Source organism: Geotrypetes seraphini, chromosome 16, assembly GCF_902459505.1.
Source record: "Geotrypetes seraphini chromosome 16, aGeoSer1.1, whole genome shotgun sequence".
Taxonomy (NCBI): Eukaryota; Metazoa; Chordata; class Amphibia; order Gymnophiona; family Dermophiidae; genus Geotrypetes; species Geotrypetes seraphini.
This window is the reverse complement of record NC_047099.1, coordinates 50365425-50385115: the sequence shown is the minus strand read 5'-3', so window position 1 is coordinate 50385115 and position 19691 is coordinate 50365425. Positions and strand designations below refer to the sequence as shown.

Here is a 19691-nt window from a genome sequence, read left to right as displayed (position 1 = left end):
CCAGGTTTCGGAAAGGCCCAAACTCAGGGCTGTGGCCAGCGGGCCTTTGCCCATGCATGGACATCAACAGGATACTGGGCTAGCTGGACTTCATGTCCGGTAGTTTGTGGCAGTCATGACATCAGTGTTTCAGTATGGAGCACAGAGAGTCGCTTAATCCAAAATGTTCTAAGCTTCTGATTTGCCTCTCACATTTGCAAGGATAGATACGTTACAAAGAGATTGGAAATGAACATTTCTGATAGTATACAACTGTAAAAATGTCCTTTATTAATACAAGATGGTATATCTTTTTATTGATCTACTAGTAACTTAAAAAAAAGTCATAACAAACCACTTTTCACTGTATTAGACCTGTTAATATCTTTAAAATAACAGCATATCACATTAAGCTACATCACTCAACATTACAGACACAGTCTGTCAAAAGAAAATCCCGCCCAATACTTCAGCATCTATGGTTACAGTTCCTTTCCTCAATAGTGAGGGAGAACAACTTTCCTCGCTCTCAAGTGGAAGGAAGAGTGTATGGATTCACAGTGAGTGACATGGGCCAACAGACAGAAACTCTGCACCAATATTGTGTAGTGTTCATTGCACCTTTCATGTGCGGGTGTCTGAAAATTTCAAGATAAGGCACCTGAAAAAAACATCTACTGTAAGTATTGCTACCAGCAACACAGCTGGATCGGTTCTGCCTCAGAGAATCAGACGGAGTATGGTTGTGTCCAGAGAGAAACAGTGTCTGGACCAGCAGGATTCTTTCTGCCTAAGGCCAGTATGGGGCAGACTCGTACGGTCTGTGTCTGTACAGTATATGGCCGTTTGGTTGAAGATAGGCTGGGGAGGGCTTCAATGGCTGGGATGGTGTAGATGGGCTGGAGTGAGCTTTGACGGAGACTTCAGGAGTTGGAACCTAAGAACAGAACCTGGCAGAGCTTTGGATTCTTGCCCAGAAATAGCTAAGAAAATAAACAACAAATTCTTAGATTGAATCAGGTTGAGCAGACCGGATGGACCATTCGGGTCTTTTTTCTGCCATCATCTATTATGTTACGATAACCTATTATATAACCGCTCAAAATGTGAACGTCTCTCTTGTTTTAAAAACTGAACATATCCTTCCATTCAAACTCAAAGTACTCTATAGTCAGATCCAGACTTCCCTTTATGTTGGTTATCCTACTGATTCCTTACCCCACCTAGAGAACAGGTCGCTCAACCCAACAAAATCTCCTGTCAGTTCCCTCGTTCAGACAAGTATTTCTATATATACACACAGAAATTCATCCTCAAGAATGACTCGGAGTCATATTTGTCCCTGTCCCCACAGGAACTCAATTTCCCTGTCCCTGCCCCATTCCTGTAAACTCTGCCTTAACCGCACAAGCCTTGTACACTTAAGATTTTCAAGTGTTTGAGGCTTGTGCAGATGAGGACAGAGTTTGCAGGACATGGGGCAGGGACAGGAAAAAAACTCACCAGGACTGGAAAATGAGTTCCTGTGTGGATAGGGACAAATATGACCCCGAGTCATTCTCTAATTCATACTTTTCTATTACTCTTTGGAACTGAATTCTGTTCCACTCTATCTCAGGAAAGCAGAGTCTTATAACACTTTTAAGCTTCAGTTAAAGACCTTAGCTTTTACCTAACTCTTTGACAATACCTAGCCCCGGACACTAGCTCTACTCATCACAGCAGAAACTTAATGCTGGAGCAGAATATCCCTATCCATCTGTTTTACCCTTGCCCACTTCCCTAAGCATATTGCAATTCTTCCCCTTACTGCTTACCTTTTGTACTTGTAAGTCTGTTTGATTGCATGTCTTTGTTTTTATTCCCCTCCCCTTGATTTTTGTGATCTGTCAAATAAACTAACCTAACTTACAAACAGTCAAGTTTCTGCACCCCTTGCAACGTGGATAGGGGTGGATTAGACGGGGTATTTATTTTCTGTCATTATCTACTTTGTCAATAGCTAATCCACAGATCCAGTAGGACCCCCAAGGTTTAAAGCCATCGTCCATTGCTCTTTCCCTGTGCTAAGCAGTGGCTTTTCCAAGTCTCCCTGGCTAATAGCAGTTTCTGGTCTTCCAAACCCTTTTCAAAGCCAGCTGCATGAACTGTTCTCATCACATCCTGTGCCCAACAAATCCCACTAATTAATTGCACACTGAATATAAAAATCTTCTCTCTCTCTGATTTATTTCAAATGTGTTAAGTATTAGTTTCTTTAACTCTTCCCTGGTTCTAGAAGTATTTGAAAAGGTAAGAAGCCATCATGCCCTATCTACCCAGCTCTGTGATTTTATACACCTCTTCATCTGTTCATCTTAGAGAACAATCAGCTCTGCCCGACTGCTTTGTAAGCCTTCATCTATCTAGCCTAAAGGAATAAGAGAAAGCCACTAGAAGTTATGCATTAAACCTGACTCTAGCCAAAAACTATTTAATCACAAATACTATATATGCAGCTTCACATTCAAGGACATTTAGAAAGCTCTAGAAGGCCCAAATTCATAGAAGATGGGTCAGCTTTCCACCACAGAAGAGACTGCCAGCCTGAGTCCTTGCTGTCTCCGTGCATCCAGTAATCCTATGCCATGATGAGGGAAATTTGGAGATTATCACACTGTTAGGATCAAATAAACCCTACAGAAACAGTAGGAAGAGGGTTAAGAAGCTACATGCTTTAAAAAACAGATTGCAGAAAGTTGTTTTTTTTAATGACCTATGATTACAGGACTGTTTCGTTCAACTGATCAGCTTTGGCTGGGTTGAAACAATATCAAAATGGTCTGAGGTCTTTTTCCCCTTTTTGGTTGGAAAGGATCCGCGGTCAAGATTTATATTGTTACAAAATAGAAATAAATTCCCTCTGGGCATGTTCATAGTCATTTGTTTACAACTCTACTTTAGACATTTATCTTGGGATTTGCGATTGTAGAGTTTTGTCTGGTTTTTGCCAAGTCTAAAGCACTTATGAAATCCTCTTCCCGCTGTGCATTTTGGTTAGGGGAATGTGTCAGGATTATTTTGGGGTGAGGAATACTTGGATGACTGGAAAATAGGGATGAATAAAAAGGGGAGGGGTGCTTTCCTTGTTAGCAAATGAAGAATTGTACTCCCAAGTAAAAAAAAAAAAACATGGATTACCAAAGCTTAACTGCGGACAGGGCAAGGGGGCCTCCACCCAATCAGAGATAAGGAAGGTGAAAGGAAGCGCTGGGTGTTTATACTGGTCTTGAACACTCACAGGTTATTAAGTATTTTTTGTTTGGTTTTTTTTACAGATGTTTTCAAGTCCTGTAACCATGCCACGCACAAACTGTACTTTCAGCTGGGAGAAGAGGACAAAGCCCTGGCTTGGACAAAAAGGCACTTGAAGAAAGGAGATCCTGGCTCTAGACGTCATATGTGCTCCTGATTGCCTCCCCCCCCCACCAACACTCACAAAATGCTAATCACTTCTTTCAACTTGCTGACCTATATACCGGCAACTGCCTGAAACAGAGGAAACGAGAAATGAAAAAAAGCCAGCCTGTATCTTTTAAAAGAGACCTGCTGTGTCGAGAAGACCTGCCCTCCCCGCTGATTCTATGAACCGTGCTGAGGAGACCTGCCCTGTAGTCAGGCTGCGATCTTGTGCGCTGGGTAAAAGGAGACCTACCCCGGGTTGAAACGTAGACTCCGTGTCAGGTCATCTGCCTGCGTCACATAAAAGGTCCTTTTAAATAAGGTCTTACGTTAATATTAACCTCATTTTCTGAGGTGCCCGAGGTATCGCTTTCTCATAACTTCGCAAAAAAACAAGTGTTTCGTTCCCCTTGTACTGCAGTAAATTGCGACCCGTTTACATCACAAGCCAGCATGAAATACGAGGCACCACCATCTTACTAGCATTGCAGTGAAGCAAAATACCACAGAGGGCAGTGAAAACAGAATGGCCAGGGAGTCTCTGTAGCTCTGGTATCCCGTATCACTGGACTGCAGAATCCACACCGAAACCACCAGCTGCCATTTTGGGGCCTCAAACTGCTCACGAAGCCTGCAGGGCACTTTGCTTTGAAGTTAGTACTGGACAAGAGGACTCCTTCACAAGGGAATAAAGCAGTCTGTCTGCAGGAAGGGGCTGCATGAACTCTGAGACACCCAAAGGTCGGGAGTGAGGGGGAACAGAGAACTGAGCCAATGGATGCTCTGAAGGACTGGCGGCAAAGGCAACTCCTAAGAAGACCATGAGAAGCTTGAATGCCGCTACCCTCCTTGGATTGGTGGGGGTGGGAAGCATATACCCTAGAACGAGCGCCATCCAACGTATTCTGCTTCCAATCAAGGATTCCCCCACGGAGCGCTGGGTCATCTCGATGGCTCATTCCCCCTTCCTTGTCACCTGCCTTCTAAGCAGAAAAAGAGAAACCGCTGTCCATCACCTGTTTAATACCATAAATATATCCCCCCTTCTTTTCCTCCTTGCTCCCACCACCTCCTGAAATTATAAGAATGCGCTCTACATCCCTCACTCTGAACCCAGCAGGCCACGAGGCATCGCCAAGAATAATTAACATCACTTAGGGTACAACAATAAAGTGTCTTTCAGCCAGAATTTATGTCACTCTGTAGCAGCCAGCACCCTGATCTCCTGAGGGAGTATTTGGGATCCTCCTTGGACGTGTAAAGCATCCGGAGGTTGGGAGAGCTTTGCATCACCCAAAGTTTAACAAAAGTCCGCGAAATAAAAAGTTTCATCTGTCGATCGTTGTGGCTGTGCTCTAGAAAATCGTCAGGCCTCAACGATCCCTGCAGACCCCGAGCGATGCGTTCGGCGCTGTCTCTGAAGTTACAGGCGTGAGAAAAAGATTATGGGGTTACTCAGCTGTCCGTGTTCTGCGGCGCAGAGAGGGAGGTGTTAACGTGTCAGAGAGTTAATTGACTTGGAGGAAGCCATCTGTGTTAACCAAGTGCAGCCGTCACTGGGAGACGGAGGAGGGTGGGGGGAGGTGGATTTCTAGTGCACAAGAGTGCTTTTCTCTGCTGATGGGTTGCCGCTCCTTCTGCCTCCACTGTAGCAACATCACAGTGAGATTTTTCCTGTCTCGATGATGCCAAAGAGCCTTTCATCCAGAGGTATGTAACATCCTTGCTTAGCATCCAGGAAGTACATGTGGTCTGATGTGTGGCGGGGGTCAAAGCCCTCCTTCTGCAGACGGGTCTTCTGGATTTTAAAGGTGCCTTGGAAGAAAGGGAAAAGCGTATTAAAAGAAGGGGCCATCAAAATCCTCACAGCTGTGTTACAGGAGCTCTTGACAGAGGGCAACCATAGGTATGAGCCTCCAATTCACTCCTCCCCATCCAGCATGTGCTGTGTGAGCCTCAAAAACTCCTTAACTGCCCCCAAACTCAAACTTTGGTTGTCAGCTCACTGGCACAGGGACACACATCCATGAAATCTTTACCTACTGGAAACTGCAATCGCTTGATAAAAATCATCCCTTCCAAGAAGCAGGTGTATGTTTTAGTTTTACTTACTATATCACGCGTCCTTGGGCCATAACAAATCAGTAAGAATTATTTGGGGCACCCACAAAATCACAACATTTATTTGGGTTGCTCAGAGGACTAAAAGCACAGTTACTTACCGTAACAGGTGTTATCCAGGGACAGCAGGCAGATATTCTTGACTGATGGGTGACGGCACCGACGGAGCCCCGGTACGGACAATTTTAGAGTGACTGCACTCTAAGAACTTTAGAAAGCTCTAGCTAGGCCGCACCGCGCGTGCGCGAGTGCCTTCCCGCCCGACAGAGGCGCACGGTCCCCAGTTAAGATAAGCCAGCTAAGAAGCCAACCCGGGGAGGTGGGTGGGACGCAAGAATATCTGCCTGCTGTCCCTGGATAACACCTGTTACGGTAAGTAACTGTGCTTTATCCCAGGACAAGCAGGCAGCATATTCTTGACTGATGGGTGACCTCCAAGCTAACAAAAAGAGGGATGGAGGGAAGGTTGGCCATTAAGAAAACAAATTTTGCAAAACAGATTGGCCAAAGTGTCCATCCCGTCTGGAGAATGCATCCAAACAATAATGCGATGTGAAAGTATGAACTGAGGACCAAGTGGCAGCCTTGCAGATTTCCTCAACAGGAGTGGAACAGAGGAAAGCTACAGATGCTGCCATAGCTCTAACCTTGTGGCCCGTGACAGAACCTTCCAGTGTCAGGCCCGACTGAGCATAACAGAATGAAACGCAAGCAGCAAGCCAATTGGATAGGGTGCGTTTAGATACAGGATGACCCAACTTGTTAGGATCAAATGACAAAAACAGTTGAGGAGATGATCTGTGAGGTTTGGTGCGTTCAAGATAGTAAGCCAGAGCACGTTTACAGTCCAAGGTATGCAAAGCCTGTTCACCTGGATGAGAATGAGGCTTTGGAAAAAAAACAGGTAGGACGATGGACTGATTAAGATGAAAGTCAGACACAACCTTAGGGAGAAACTTTGGATGTGTACGTAGAACCACCTTATCATGGTGAAAAACAGTGAAAGGTGGATCAGCCACTAGTGCATGCAACTCACTGACCCTCCTGGCAGAAGTGAGAGCTATGAGGAAGACCACTTTCCAAGTGAGAAATTTGAAATGTGCTGTGGCCAAAGGTTCAAAAGGAGGCTTCATTAAAGCGGAAAGAACCACATTGAGATCCCAAACCACAGGAGGGGGCTTGAGAGGTGGTTTCACATTGAAAAGGCCTCTCATAAATCTAGAAACTAAAGGATGAGCCGAGAGGGGTTTTTCCATGAACCGGCTCATGAAAAGCAGCAATGGCACTAAGATGAACTCTGATAGAAGTAGATTTAAGGCCAGAGTCAGACAAGGAAAGTAGATAGTCCAACACCAGTCCCACTGCTAGAGACATGGGATAATGGTGATGTAAGAGGCACCAGGAAGAAAACCGAGACCACTTCTGTTGATAACACTGAAGAGTGGCCGGTTTCCTGGAAGCATCAATGTTAGAACGGACAGGCTGAGAAAGGAGAGAATGAGCCGAAGTCAGCCCGAGAGAAACCAAGCTGTCAGGTGCAGAGACTGCAGGTTGGGATGCAGAAGGGACTGTTGATGCTGAGTAAGCAGAGAAGGAAGCAGTGGAAGAGGTATGGGTTCCCTGGAACTGAGTTGAAGTAGAAGGGAGAACCAATGTTGCCTGGGCCACTGTGGAGCGATGAGAATCATGGTGGCTTGTTCCCTTTTGAGCTTGAACAATGTCCGCAGCATGAGCGGTAGAGGGGGAAATGCACATAGGAAGAGACTGGTCCAATCCAGGAGAAATGCATCGGGCGCCAGACAGTGAGGAGAGTAGAGTCTGGAGCAAAACAGGGGCAGCTGATGGTTGTGGGGAGCTGCAAAAAGGTCCACTTGAGGAGTGCCCCATTGAGCGAAAATGGACTGAAGAGTCGAGGGATCGAGAGTCCATTCGTGAGGTTGGAGAATTCTGCTGAGATTGTCCGCTAAGAAATTCTGTTCCCCTTGAATGTAGACAGCCTTCAGGAATAAGTGACGAGCTGTCGCCCAAGACCAAATCCGTTGGGCTTCCTGACACAACAGGCGAGAGCCCGTTCCTCCCTGTTTGTTGATGTAGTACATTGCAACTTGATTGTCTGTGCAAATGAGTAGTACTTGAGGAAAGAGAAGATGTTGAAACGCCTTGAGGGCATAAAACATCGCTCGGAGTTCCAGGAAATTGATGTGGCGTTTCTTTTCCTGGGCAGTCCAAAACCCCTGAGTTTGGAACTCGTTCAAGTGAGCTCCCCAGGCGTAGGGGGAGGAATCTGTGGTGATGACTAGTTGGTGCGGAGGTAGATGGAACAGCAGACCTCTGGATAGATTTGAAGATGTCAACCACCAAAGAAGTGACTGTCGAAGAGACGAGGTCACAGATATGTGTTGTGAACAAGGATCCGTCGCCTGGGACCATTGGTTCGCTAAGGTCCATTGAGGAGTACGCAGGTGGAGACGTGCGAAGGGGGTGACATGTACTGTCGAAACCATGTGCCCCAATAGCACCATCATGTGATTCGCAGAGATGGTAATCTGTTGAAACACCTGCTGACAGAGATGGAGGATGGCGTGAAGGCGGTTGGATGGAAGAAACGCCCTCATCAGAACAGTGTCCAGAACGGCTCCAATAAATTGAAGTCGCTGGGTCGGAATGAGGTGAGACTTGGGTAGATTGATTTCGAACCCTAACAGTCGAAGGAGGTGAATAGTCTGATTGGTGGCAAGCAGAACCGCCTGAGGGGAATGAGCTTTGATCAACCAGTCGTCCAGATAAGGGAAGACTTGAAAGTTGTGAGAGCGGAGATAGGCCGCTACCACAATCAGACATTTGGTGAATACCCTGGGAGAGGAGGCCAGGCTGAAGGGTAGCACCTTGTACTGATAATGATGTTGATTGATGAGAAAGCGCAGATATTGCCTGGACGTCAGATGGATAGGGATATGTGTGTAAGCCTCTTTGAGATCGAGGGAGCATAGCCAGTCGCCCTGAGCGAGAAGAGGGTAGAGGGTGGCAAGAGAGAGCATTTTGAACTTCTCCTTGACCAAACATTTGTTGAGATCTCTGAGATCTAAGATGGGTCTGAGGTCTCCGGTCTTTTTGGGAACTAGAAAGTACCTGGAGTAAAATCCCTGACCTCGCTGATCTTGAGGAACTTCTTCGATGGCATTGAGAAGGAGGGATTGAGACTTGTTGGAAGCAGACTCTTTTGGCAGGCTTAACGGTGGAGGAGTCTGAAAATTGAGGGAGTAACCATGGGCTATGATCGAGAGCACCCACTGGTCGGTGGTGATGACCTCCCATCGAGAGTGAAAAATGGTTAATCGACCTTCTATGGGCTGTGGAAGAGGACAGGAGGGAGGGAGACTGGCAATGCCCAGGAGAAGGGAGTCAAAAGGGCTGAGTCGGCTTAGTCTGAGTGACAGGCTTTATGGTAGGCGGCTGTTGCTGATGTGCTTGTTGGTGCTGTTGCCGCTGCCTCCGAGGTTGTGGAGGTTGAGGCTGAACTGGCCGAGCAGAAAACCGCCTCTGATATGATGGCTGCTGTCTAAATGGACGAGGAGGAGGAGGCTTCTTTTTATTTTTCAGCAAGGTATCCCACCTCATCTCATGGGCAGAGAGCTTTTGAGTGGTGGTATCCATAGATTCTCCAAAGAGCTCATCACCCAGGCAGGGAGCATTGGCAAGGCGGTCCTGGTGGTTCACATCAAGGTCGGAGACTCTGAGCCATGCCAAAGGTCTCATCGCTACAGACATAGCCGTGGCTCGGGATGTGAGTTCAAAAGTATCATAGATGGACCGGACCATAAACTTCCTGAGTTGCAGGAGACTGGAAGTGCATTGTTGGAATGCAGGAAGCTTACGGTCAGGAAGATACTTTTGAAAAGAAGAGACTTGCTGAATCAAATGTTTCAGGTAAAAAGAAAAGTGAAACGCATAATTACCTGAACGGTTGGCCAGCATTGCATTTTGGTAAAGTCTTTTACCAAATTTATCCATGGCCTTCCCCTCTCTGCCAGGAGGGACAGAGGCATAAACACTAGAGCCTGCCGATTTCTTGAGGGTGGACTCCACCAGCAGAGATTCATGGGGCAGCTGGGGTTTGTCAAACCCTGGAATAGGAATCACTTTGTAAAGCGATTCCAGCTTCCTAGGGGCTCCTGGAACGGTGAGAGGAGTTTCCAAATTTTTGTAAAAAGTTTCCCTCAAGATATCATGGAGGGGTAACTTCAAAAATTCTTTCGGAGGCTGGTCAAAATCCAAAGCATCAAGAAATGCTTTGGATTTTTTAGAGTCAGACTCTAGAGCACAGGTGTCGAAGTCGGTCCTCGAGGGCCGCAATCCAGTCGGGTTTTCAGAATTTCCCCAATGAATATGCATTGAAAGCAGTGCATGCACATAGATCTCATGCATATTCATTGGGGAAATCTTGAAAACCCGACTGGATTGCGGCCCTCGAGGATCGACTTTGACACCCCTGCTCTAGAGGAATGGAAAGGGTGTCCGACATCTCCTTAAGAAACTTGGTGAAGGACGAGTGCTCTGGCTTACCAGCAGGATCTTGCACTGATGTAACATCCTCCTCCGAGGAATAATCTGCCTCGGTACCGAGGGGGTCATCAGAATCACCCACAAATCAGGGTCCCGTACCGATGAAAGACGGCCCTGAGAAAGTGGGGTAGAAGGTTCGGTGTGCTTGGTTTTGCGTACCGATTTACCAGACCTCATGGACACCGTACCGGGTGATTGTACAGCGGTACGGGTGTCGGAGAACGGTACCGGTTCCGAAGTCGAGTAAGCAGTGCGTCGAAGAGACTTCGGTTCCGCCGAGAGAACAGGCATAGAAACAGATTTTTGCGGTGCCGACAACGTCGATGCCGATAAAACAGGCTGCTCGACAATCGGCACCGAAGGCTCAGTAGGTATCGACACTGGAAGGCTCGGAGTCAGCAGAGCCAGGAGCAAGTGTTGTAACTGCTCCTTAAGCTGGACCTGAAGGATGGATGCTATTCTCTCATCCAAAGACGGTCCCGATGGCACCGGTACCGCTTTTTTCTTGCTCGGTACCTGCGGTGCAGCTCGACGCTCCGGAGAAGTCGATGCCGATGAAGAGGCAGTGACTTCAATAGGAGCGGAGCGTTTGCGGGGCCGGCGCGCAGTCTGCAGGACTTGGCTCACTGCTTGTTCGACTGGCGGGCCAAGGACAGTAGGGGATGGCTTCTTAGCCGGCTTACCCATAGGGAGCGACACCGGGGATGGATCTTGCGGTGTCGAAGTCACCGGTGCCGATTTGGAAGAAGATGTCGGTGTCGATGCCGGGGGAACTTCCATGGCGGCACCGAAAAGAATTCGCTGTTGAATTTGGCGATTCTTTAGAGTTCTCTTTTGGAGAGAACTGCAGCGGGTGCACGTTTCTGCCCTATGGTCCGGACCCAGACACTGAAGGCACCACTTGTGCGGGTCGGAAAGAGAAATAGGACGTGCACACCGCTGACACTTCTTAAAACCCGGTGAAGGGGGCATGAAGGGAAGAACGGCCGTAGCAAAATCGAAGCCCGAGGCTTCGATGGTGCCAACAGGCCCCGCCGGGGCCGACCGGATAAAAGTCGAAAAAAATTGACTTTTTTTTTTTTTTTTTTAAATAAAAGAAAGAAACGATAAGGTGAATAAATCACGACAAGAAAATAACGCGCGAGCGGGAAGGTGAGAAAAAATTTGAAAAAAATTTTCCAACAGCAGTTGGAACATGCGTCTTCTTAGCTCCGCGGAAACTAAGAAACTGGGGACCGCGCGCCTCTGTCGGGCGGGAAGGCACTCGCGCACGCGCGGTGCGGCCTAGCTAGAACTTTCTAAAGTTCTTAGAGTGCAATCACTCTAAAATTGTCCGTACCGGGGCTCCGTCGGTGCTGTCACCCATCAGTCAAGAATATGCTGCCTGCTTGTCCTGGGATAATGTGTGGACACAACGTCTTTTTACTCAAACCAGGGGAGAGGCTTCTGAACTGGCGAACACGTACCTGTCTTGTCAACCTGAGGCAGGAAGCGGAGAAAGATGGGACGGGCGTAGGAGGGCAGGGCCTTCTGAAGCTCCTGGTAGAGGACGCTGGGGCTCATTCTACCCTTGGGGTCAGCGATGGCAGCCATCCCCGCCTTCCCTTCCACACCTGGCAAACAGAGAGGGTCAGAGCAGAAATGTTTTCATAGAATAGGAAAGCTGGAGAATTGGGCAACAGTATAACAAAGGGTGATTTCAATTACCCCAACATTGACTGCTTAAATGTTACATCAGGGAGTGCTAGAGAGGTAAAATTCCTAGACGTCATAAATAACTGAGGGGATTTGATAGAGACTTACAAGATCATGAAGGGCATAGAGAGAGTAGAGAGGGACAGAAAGAGAGAGAGAGAGAGATAGAGAAAGATTGGAGAAACTGGGATTCTTTTCCCTGGAGAAGAGGAGACTTAGAGGGGATATGATAGAGACTTACAAGATCATGAAGGGCATAGAGAAAATAGAGAAGGACCGATTCTTCAAACTTTCAAAAAATATAAGAACAAGAGGGCATTTGGAAAAGTTGAAAGGGGACAGATTCAAAACGAATGCTAGGAAGTTCTTCTTTACCCAACATGTGGTGGACACCTGGAATGCGCTTCCAGAGGGCGTAATAGGGCAGAGTACGGTACTGGGGTTCAAGAAAGGATTGGACAATTTTCTGCTGGAAAAAAGGATAGAGGGGTATAGATAAAGGATTACTGCACAGGTCCTGGACCTGTTGGGCCACCGCGTGAGCGGACTGCTGGGCACGATGGACCCTGGGTCTGACCCAGCAGAGGCATTTCTTATGTTCTTAAAAGGATCAGTTGCAAGGGTTAGGACTGTAAACCAGGTGTGGATGTTATTTAAAAATACTATTGTGGAAGCCCAGAACAGATGTATTCCACGTATTAACAAAGGTGGAAAGAAGAGGAAATGAGAGCCAGCATGGTTAAAAGGTGAAGTGAAAGAGGCTATTAGAGCCAAAAAGACATCCTTTAAATGATGGAAAAATCAGAATGAAGAAAATAAGAAGAAACACAAGCACTGGCAAGTTAGATGCAAAGCATTGATAAAGAAAGCTAAGAAAGAATATGAAGAGAAACTTGCAAAAGAGGCAAAAACTCATAACAACTTTTTTAGGCACATCAGAAGCAGAAAAATTGTGAGGGAATCCATGGGACCGATGGATGATTAAGTAGCAAAAGGAGCGTTCAGGGAGGATAAGGCCATAGCGGAGAGACTGGATGAATTCTTTGCTTTGGTCTTTACGTAAAAAGATGTAAGAGATCTACCTGAACCAGAAATGGGTTTCAAGGGTGATGATGCGGAGGAACTGAAAGAAATCTCGGTGAATCTGGAAGATGTACTAAGCCAAATTGACAAGTTAAAAAGTGATAAATCACCTGGACCGGATGGTATACATCCCAAGGTACAAAAATAACTTGAAACATGAAATTGCTGGCCTGCTGTTAGTGATCTATAACCTGTCGCTAAAATGAAGACTGGAGGGTGGCCAATGTTACGCCGATTTTTAAAAAGGGTTCCAGGGGAGATCTGGGAAATTACAGACCAGTAAACCTGACTTCAGTGCTGGGCAAAATGGTGGAAACAATTATAAAAAAAAAATTGTGGAACACGTAGACAAACATGATTTTTAATGGGACAGAGTCAGCATGGGTTCAGCCGAGGGAGATCTTGCCTCATCAATTTGCTGACTTCTTTCAAGGTGTGGATAAAGATGAGCCGGTTGATGTAGTGTATCTAGATTTTTAGAAAGCTTTCGATAAAGTTCCTCACGAGAGGCTCCTAAGAAAATTAAAGTCATGGGATAGGTGGAAAAGTTCAGTTGTGGATTAGGAATTGGTTATCGGATAGAAAACAGACGGTAGGGTTAAATGGTCATTTTTCTCAATGAAGGAGAGTAAACAGTGGAGTGCCACAGGGGTCTTTACTGGGACCAGTGCTATTTAACTTATTTATGATCCGGAAATTGGAACAACGAGTAAAGTGATTAAATTTGCAGATGGCACTAAACTGTTCAAAGTTGTTAAAACACATGCATAAGAACATAAGAACATAAGCAGTGCCTCTGCCGGGTCAGACCACAGGTCCATCCTGCCCAGCAGTCCGCTCCCGCGGTGGCCCAAAAACAGGTCAAGACTTGTCTGAATCATCAGAAGGGGCTCCCTTGCCACCTTGGTTTCCCATTTAAGTCCTGCCTTCCTATCGAAGTCCTAGCCCTCCGGTCTTGCACATGCACGACCAGGTTGGTTTATACTCATTACCTGGTTAACTTCCTATACTTGTGTTACATCCCAGCTCCTCCCTCAGTATCCCACGATCCCTTTATCCCTCAGGAATCCATCCAATCCCTGTTTGAATCCTTGTACCGTACTCTGCCTGATCACTTCCTCCGGTAGCGCATTCCAAGTGTCCACGACCCTTTGGGTGAAAAAAAACTTCCTTGCATTTGTTTTGAACCTGTCTCCCTTCAGTTTCTCCAAATGCCCCCTCGTATTTGCTGTCTCCTTCAGTCTGAAGAATCTGTCCCTATCCACCCTCTCTATGCCCCTCATGATCTTGAAGGTCTCTATCATATCTCCCCTGAGCCTCCTTTTCTCCAGAGATAAGAGCCCCAGCCCACATGCAGATTGTGAAAAATTGCAGGCGGATCCTAGGAAATTGCCCAAGTGGCAGATCAAATGTGGACAAATGCAAAGTGATGCACATTGGGAAGAATAACCCAAATCACAGTTACTGGATGTTAGGGTCCACCTTGGGGGTTAGCGCCCAAGAAAGGGATCTGGGTGTCATTGTAGACAATACGATGAAACCTTCCGCCCAATGTGTGGTGGTGGCCAAAAATCAAACAAGATGCTACGAATTATTAGAAAAGGGATGGTTAACAAGACTAAGAATGTTACGATGCCCCTGTATCACTCCATGGTGCAACCTCACCTGGAGTATTGCGTTCAATTCTGGTCTCCTTATCTCAAGAAAGATATAGCGGCGCTAGAAAAGGTTCAAAGAAGAGCGACCAAGATGGTAAAGGGGATGGAACTCCTCTCGTATGAGAAAAGACTAAAATGGTTAGGGCTCTTCAGCTTGGAAAAGAAAGGCTTGATGGACCATTGGTCTGACCCAGTAAGGCTATTCTTATGTTGCCAATAGCAGCCTTAGGTGAAGCGGTGGGGTGCTGGATCTGAGAAAGTCAGGAGGCCTGGGTTCTAATCCCGGCTCTGCCACAGATATATTTTACTGGCCATGCCACACACACACACACACACGCAACACGTTCTTTCTTTGTAAAGTGGAAGCCAAACATTTCTACTTAATTACATTTCATTCATTTCTGCACCCTCTACCCTTTTCCCCAGTACCTGGAACCTCCACACCGTATACTGCCACGTCCGTCTGACACAGGACACGGCTCAGTATGCCCTCCACCTCCGTTGTGGACACGTTCTCACCCCGCCAGCGGAACGTGTCACCGCTGCGATCCTTGAAATACATGTAGCCAAGTTCATCCATCACCAACACATCCCCTATCAAGGTGAACGAGAAATACAGATGGCATGAAAGACGAATTCCATTTGCTTCTATTGCACACCTTCTTGCGAATCACATTGAGGGATACGGGTAAACAAGGTATTCATCAGGGAACACCTAGCTTAGCCTCCGTGTGCGCGGGTCACCGATCTAGATGGACCTAAGGTCTGATCCGGTGAAGGCATTTCTTATGTTCTTATCTCTGGTACTGCCCTACTTTCTCCTTCCTGCCCCTTTCTCTCCCCGTCAGAAGTTCCTGTATTCCTGGTTATTGCCCCTGTTTTCACCTCCTGTCCCTCTCTCTCCCTCCCTCCCCTCAGCAGTTCTTGAGCCTTTGGCTATTGTCCCTGCCTTTCCCCTCCTGCCCCCCTCTCCCCCCTCAGCAGTTCCTTTATCTATGGTTATTGCCCCTCTTCCCCCCATCCACTCCCTACCTTTGGCAGGCTTCATCAGCGTAAGCCGAGTGCTCAATAAACTGTACCTGACAAATATACACTGTCCCCCTTCTGGAAAACATTCAGTGCGATCTTCTTATTGGTGGCAGTCTCGTTCACATAACCATCAAATCGACGCAGAGGGTCATGCTGGTTAATTCGGCCCACAAGCAGGCCTGGCTCCCCTGAAGAGAAAGGACTAGAAGGTGTGAGACCAACCCACCTTTCCACATGCATGACAGGATATGGGGGAGGGGTTTACAGGATAGAGTTCAAATCCCCAGCTCTGTCACTGATTCTCTGTGCATGTTCAGGGGCGGTCACTTTATCTTCTGTATCTTAGATCCAGTCAGTGCGCACCTATGAGGCACTCTGGGGTCATGTTTAATGTGTCTGAGTGAATAATAATACACAATCTACAAAAAATTCCAGTCAATTTGATTTCATGTATGTGCTCCTGGTGGTTTTACCCTCTGTAAGGTTCAAAGGCCTAGTGCCTTCCAATGGACCACAAGTCCCAGCATGCAGTGGAGCAGGCTAAAACCAGGACCTGATCAGCCTATCCTGCAAACATGGCGGTGACTGACAACCTTAGCAAAAGGAGCTCCACCTTAACAACATAAGCCCCCACCCCCCACCACAACAGCACCAAAGAAGGGTTTACAGTTTAAGTGTTCACCTGGTCGGCAAGGAATGCACAGCCCATGGGCATCTCGGATCAGCTCCATGGTATCCTCGTTCACTTTCACCAGCCGGATTGGGTAGACGTTCGGCAGGATCCGGCTATTAAACCCACAGGCACCAACCTTTAAGGAGAAAGAGAGAGCTAGCTCGATGGAATGTTCCGGAATCCAATAGAGAGAGCTTCAGGAGGATATTCAGGGACACAGTGGGTGGATTGGGGGGGGGGGTCGGGGCAAAGAACCCTCTGAAACTTGAGGAGGGAAAGAGAACCTTCCGGAACCCAGAGTGAGAAAGAACTGTCTGAAACCCAAGAAAGATGAGGACAGTTCAGATATCTCCCTAAAACAGGGTAGAAAACTAATGGAACCTTCCAGAACACAGGATAAGCAATTCATGAGAAGTGTTTGGAAAAATAGACAGCCTTCTAGAACATGAGGCAGAGAGCTCCAGGGAAAAGTTCTAGATTACAGACTGGGAAGCTCAGAACCATCCCCTCCCCCATCCCATGTTTCTTGGGAGAAAGCGAGTGCCTGGTCCCGGCGGCTCTCCCAGAGCCCCCTCACCTTTCCATCGAGGTTAGCGATGCTGCAGTTACACTCCGTGGCGCCGTAGAACTCCCCAATCTGCTTGATGTGGAAACGGCGAGTGAACTCTTCCCAGATAACGGGCCTCAGGCCATTACCCACCGCCAGCCGCACCCGATGCTGGATCTCTGCATCTCGCACTGGCTGATTCAGGAGGTACCTGCAGACCTCCCCGATATACTGAATTACCTGCGGTGGGGGAAGGAATATTTAGTTATTACCTTAAAGTGGAGGGGGATGACTTCTGAAGAGGTGCTGAATTCTTACCCTAGGAACACTTAATGAGGCAATTATGTAACCGGGAGCCACGAGTTCCATGCCTCGTTGCAGCGCGCTGACCACTAATTCTATGACGGCATCTGGGCACCCAGATTCCGTTACCGAATACCGGTTTTAAGTCTGCGCCGATGCACCAACTTTTAGGCGTCTCTTCCGTCAAGTCAACACCAAGCTTAAATTTACATAGTAAACGTAGTACTAGGCGTAACTTACGGTATTCTGAAAGCTATAAGTGGGATCCCAGCTTTGCCCCGTACATGTATATGCGCCCCCTTGCGTTTAACATGCTTAAATTACAGTTGAACGAAAAAATATTAAACTCGATCACCAAAAATCATTCATCCCCCCCCCCCAAAAAAAAGGCCAATGAAAGGACACTGTGTTTAAACTATGACTTAATTACACCACGATCACCTTCTCTCACACCAAGCAGCCTTATGGGGGTAAAGACCTAGATCAACTGCTTTCGCCCACTATCTGCGATGAATTTAGGAAGCGCCTAAAAACACACCTGTTCCTGAAATACCTGAACAACTGACCTGCTCTTCCCTCTCTCCTCTTACCCTTTTCCTCTCTCCCCTCTTAAGTCCGCATAGAACTCTTGGTTCTGTGATATATACAAATTGTTATTATTATCATATCGTAATTTTCGCTGTACTTTCAAAATTGCACATAGAACTCTTGGTTCTAAGATATATATAAATTATCATCGTAATTTTCGCTGTACTTTTTGAATTGCACGGCCTTCTCCTAACGGTGACGGGACTAAATCGCGCGAGACAACTGAGCGCAAGGTTGACGGCGCGCCGAAGAAAAGCACTATTTTAAAGGGCTCCGACGGGGGGTGTGGGGGGGAACCCCCCCCACACTTTACTTAACAGACATTGCGCTGACGTTGGGGGGGGTTGGGGGGGTTGTAACCCCCCCACATTATACTTAAAACTGAACTTTTTCCCTAAAAAACAGGCAAAAAGTTCGGTTTCAAGTATAATGAGGGGGGTTACAACCCCCCAAACCCCCCACAACGCCAGCGTGATGTCTGTTAAGTAAAATAGGGGGGTTCCCCACCAACACCCCCCGTCGGAACCCTTTAAAATAGTGCTTTTCTTCGGCGCGCCGTCAACCTTGTTGGCGTGCCATTGTCTCGCGCGATTTTATCTATGAACCCTCCTAAGGCCCACTTGGAAATTTCTTCCAATCTGTATCTCGCTCAGCAAATTGTATATCTATAATTCTGCTTCCTAAATGTTTCTGCACTCTATATTTCCTCTGACTTTCTGTACATTGTAACTCGCTGAATGTCCAGCTCTCTTGATTGCAAACCGCCTAGAAGTCGCAAGATTGTGGTGGTATAGAAGAATAAAGTTATTATTATTATTATTAATGGAGAAAAAGCCCTCAGTGTCCCTATGAAGTGAGCTTGAGTCTGGGAGCGAGCGGAGAAAAATAACCATGGAGATTTAAAATTTAGTGCTCAAGCCCCCGGAACTTTAATTTCTGCTCTTCTTGCGTTTTGCCGCCAAGAAACGGGACTGCTTGCCAGGTAATTGTCTGGCTATTTTATTTGAAGAATTTTTGAAGGATCGATTTAAAGAATAGAACCCTGCTTGCACCGAAGCCGACAAGGATTCCCCCTCGCAGCAGCCGGAGCACTTTGCGCGCACGCCGGCCGCATCCACCGCTCGTCGGGTACGCAATGAGCACTTTTTTCAGTCTCTTTAAAGCGCTCACCGCGAACCGCTAAAAGGGAAAGCAAAACAATAAAAATCAATCAAAGACAATTAAAAGCTTCCTTTCAGACCGGCACTACCTCAGGATGGGGTTTTTTTGTAAAGTAAAACTTTAACTAACAAATGAACAGACCCCCCCCCCCCCAGATTCTCAAAACTGTAGTCTTTGCCTGGACTATGGCAAGGCGTACGGCTGAGGCACCTCTAATAAAAATTGGGGGAGGTGGGGGAAAAAGAGTGGAGGGACTCAGCTTTCCGAGTGCATCACCCCCGAGGTTGGATGGACCCCCGAAAGGGTCCCCCCCCCCCCCCCAAGATCTGTCCGGGCAACAAAAACAGAGACAAAAAGGCCACTAATCAGATCCAACAGGCCCTAAACTAATCAAAGGAAAGAATGCACAGGCTTACCACCGCCACCTGCTGGAGAATGAGAAGAGACTGATTATAGATGGGACTGCACAGCCCACTTGCACTGCTGCCAAAAGTCAATGTGTTCTCAGGCTCCACCTGCTGGCAGAGGAGCGTAAACTCATCTGTTCTGTGCCGGTCTGGAGGGATGATAAAGAATGGAGTTTTTTTGACCTAGGATGTTTTTCCTTGCCTGGGGACAATGAGGTCATTTTCTCCATAAACCTGGTTTGTCACTTAATTAAGTCGTATTTATACAAGGTGTCCTTTCATTGGCATTTTTTGGATGAATGATTTTTGGTGATTGGGTTAGATTACAGAATAGCATTGCACACCTAAGTATTCATTCACACACTTACGTGCTAGTATTAATATACGGGAGAAAATGCTCAGCAGTGCTTGAATATGAGGGAGTGTTGGGCAGTTCTGATTTG

The 19691-nt window shown here is 47.0% G+C and overlaps 1 protein-coding gene across 1 annotated transcript in view; it reads right to left on the bottom strand.

Annotated features, from left to right (window-relative positions):
- Positions 1-247: 247 nt before the first annotated feature.
- The window catches only part of SLC27A1 (solute carrier family 27 member 1), a 37549-nt gene continuing 18105 nt past the window's right edge, over positions 248-19691 (bottom strand). Inside the window, exons 8-13 of the mRNA XM_033924312.1 lie at positions 16820-17029; positions 16252-16378; positions 15620-15757; positions 14970-15134; positions 11571-11717; positions 248-5235 (exon numbers count right to left, since the gene is read on the bottom strand). Of these exons, the coding sequence (XP_033780203.1) occupies positions 5078-5235; positions 11571-11717; positions 14970-15134; positions 15620-15757; positions 16252-16378; positions 16820-17029 (945 nt within the window). The 3' untranslated portion in view covers positions 248-5077. The remainder of the gene's footprint in view (positions 5236-11570; positions 11718-14969; positions 15135-15619; positions 15758-16251; positions 16379-16819; positions 17030-19691) is intronic.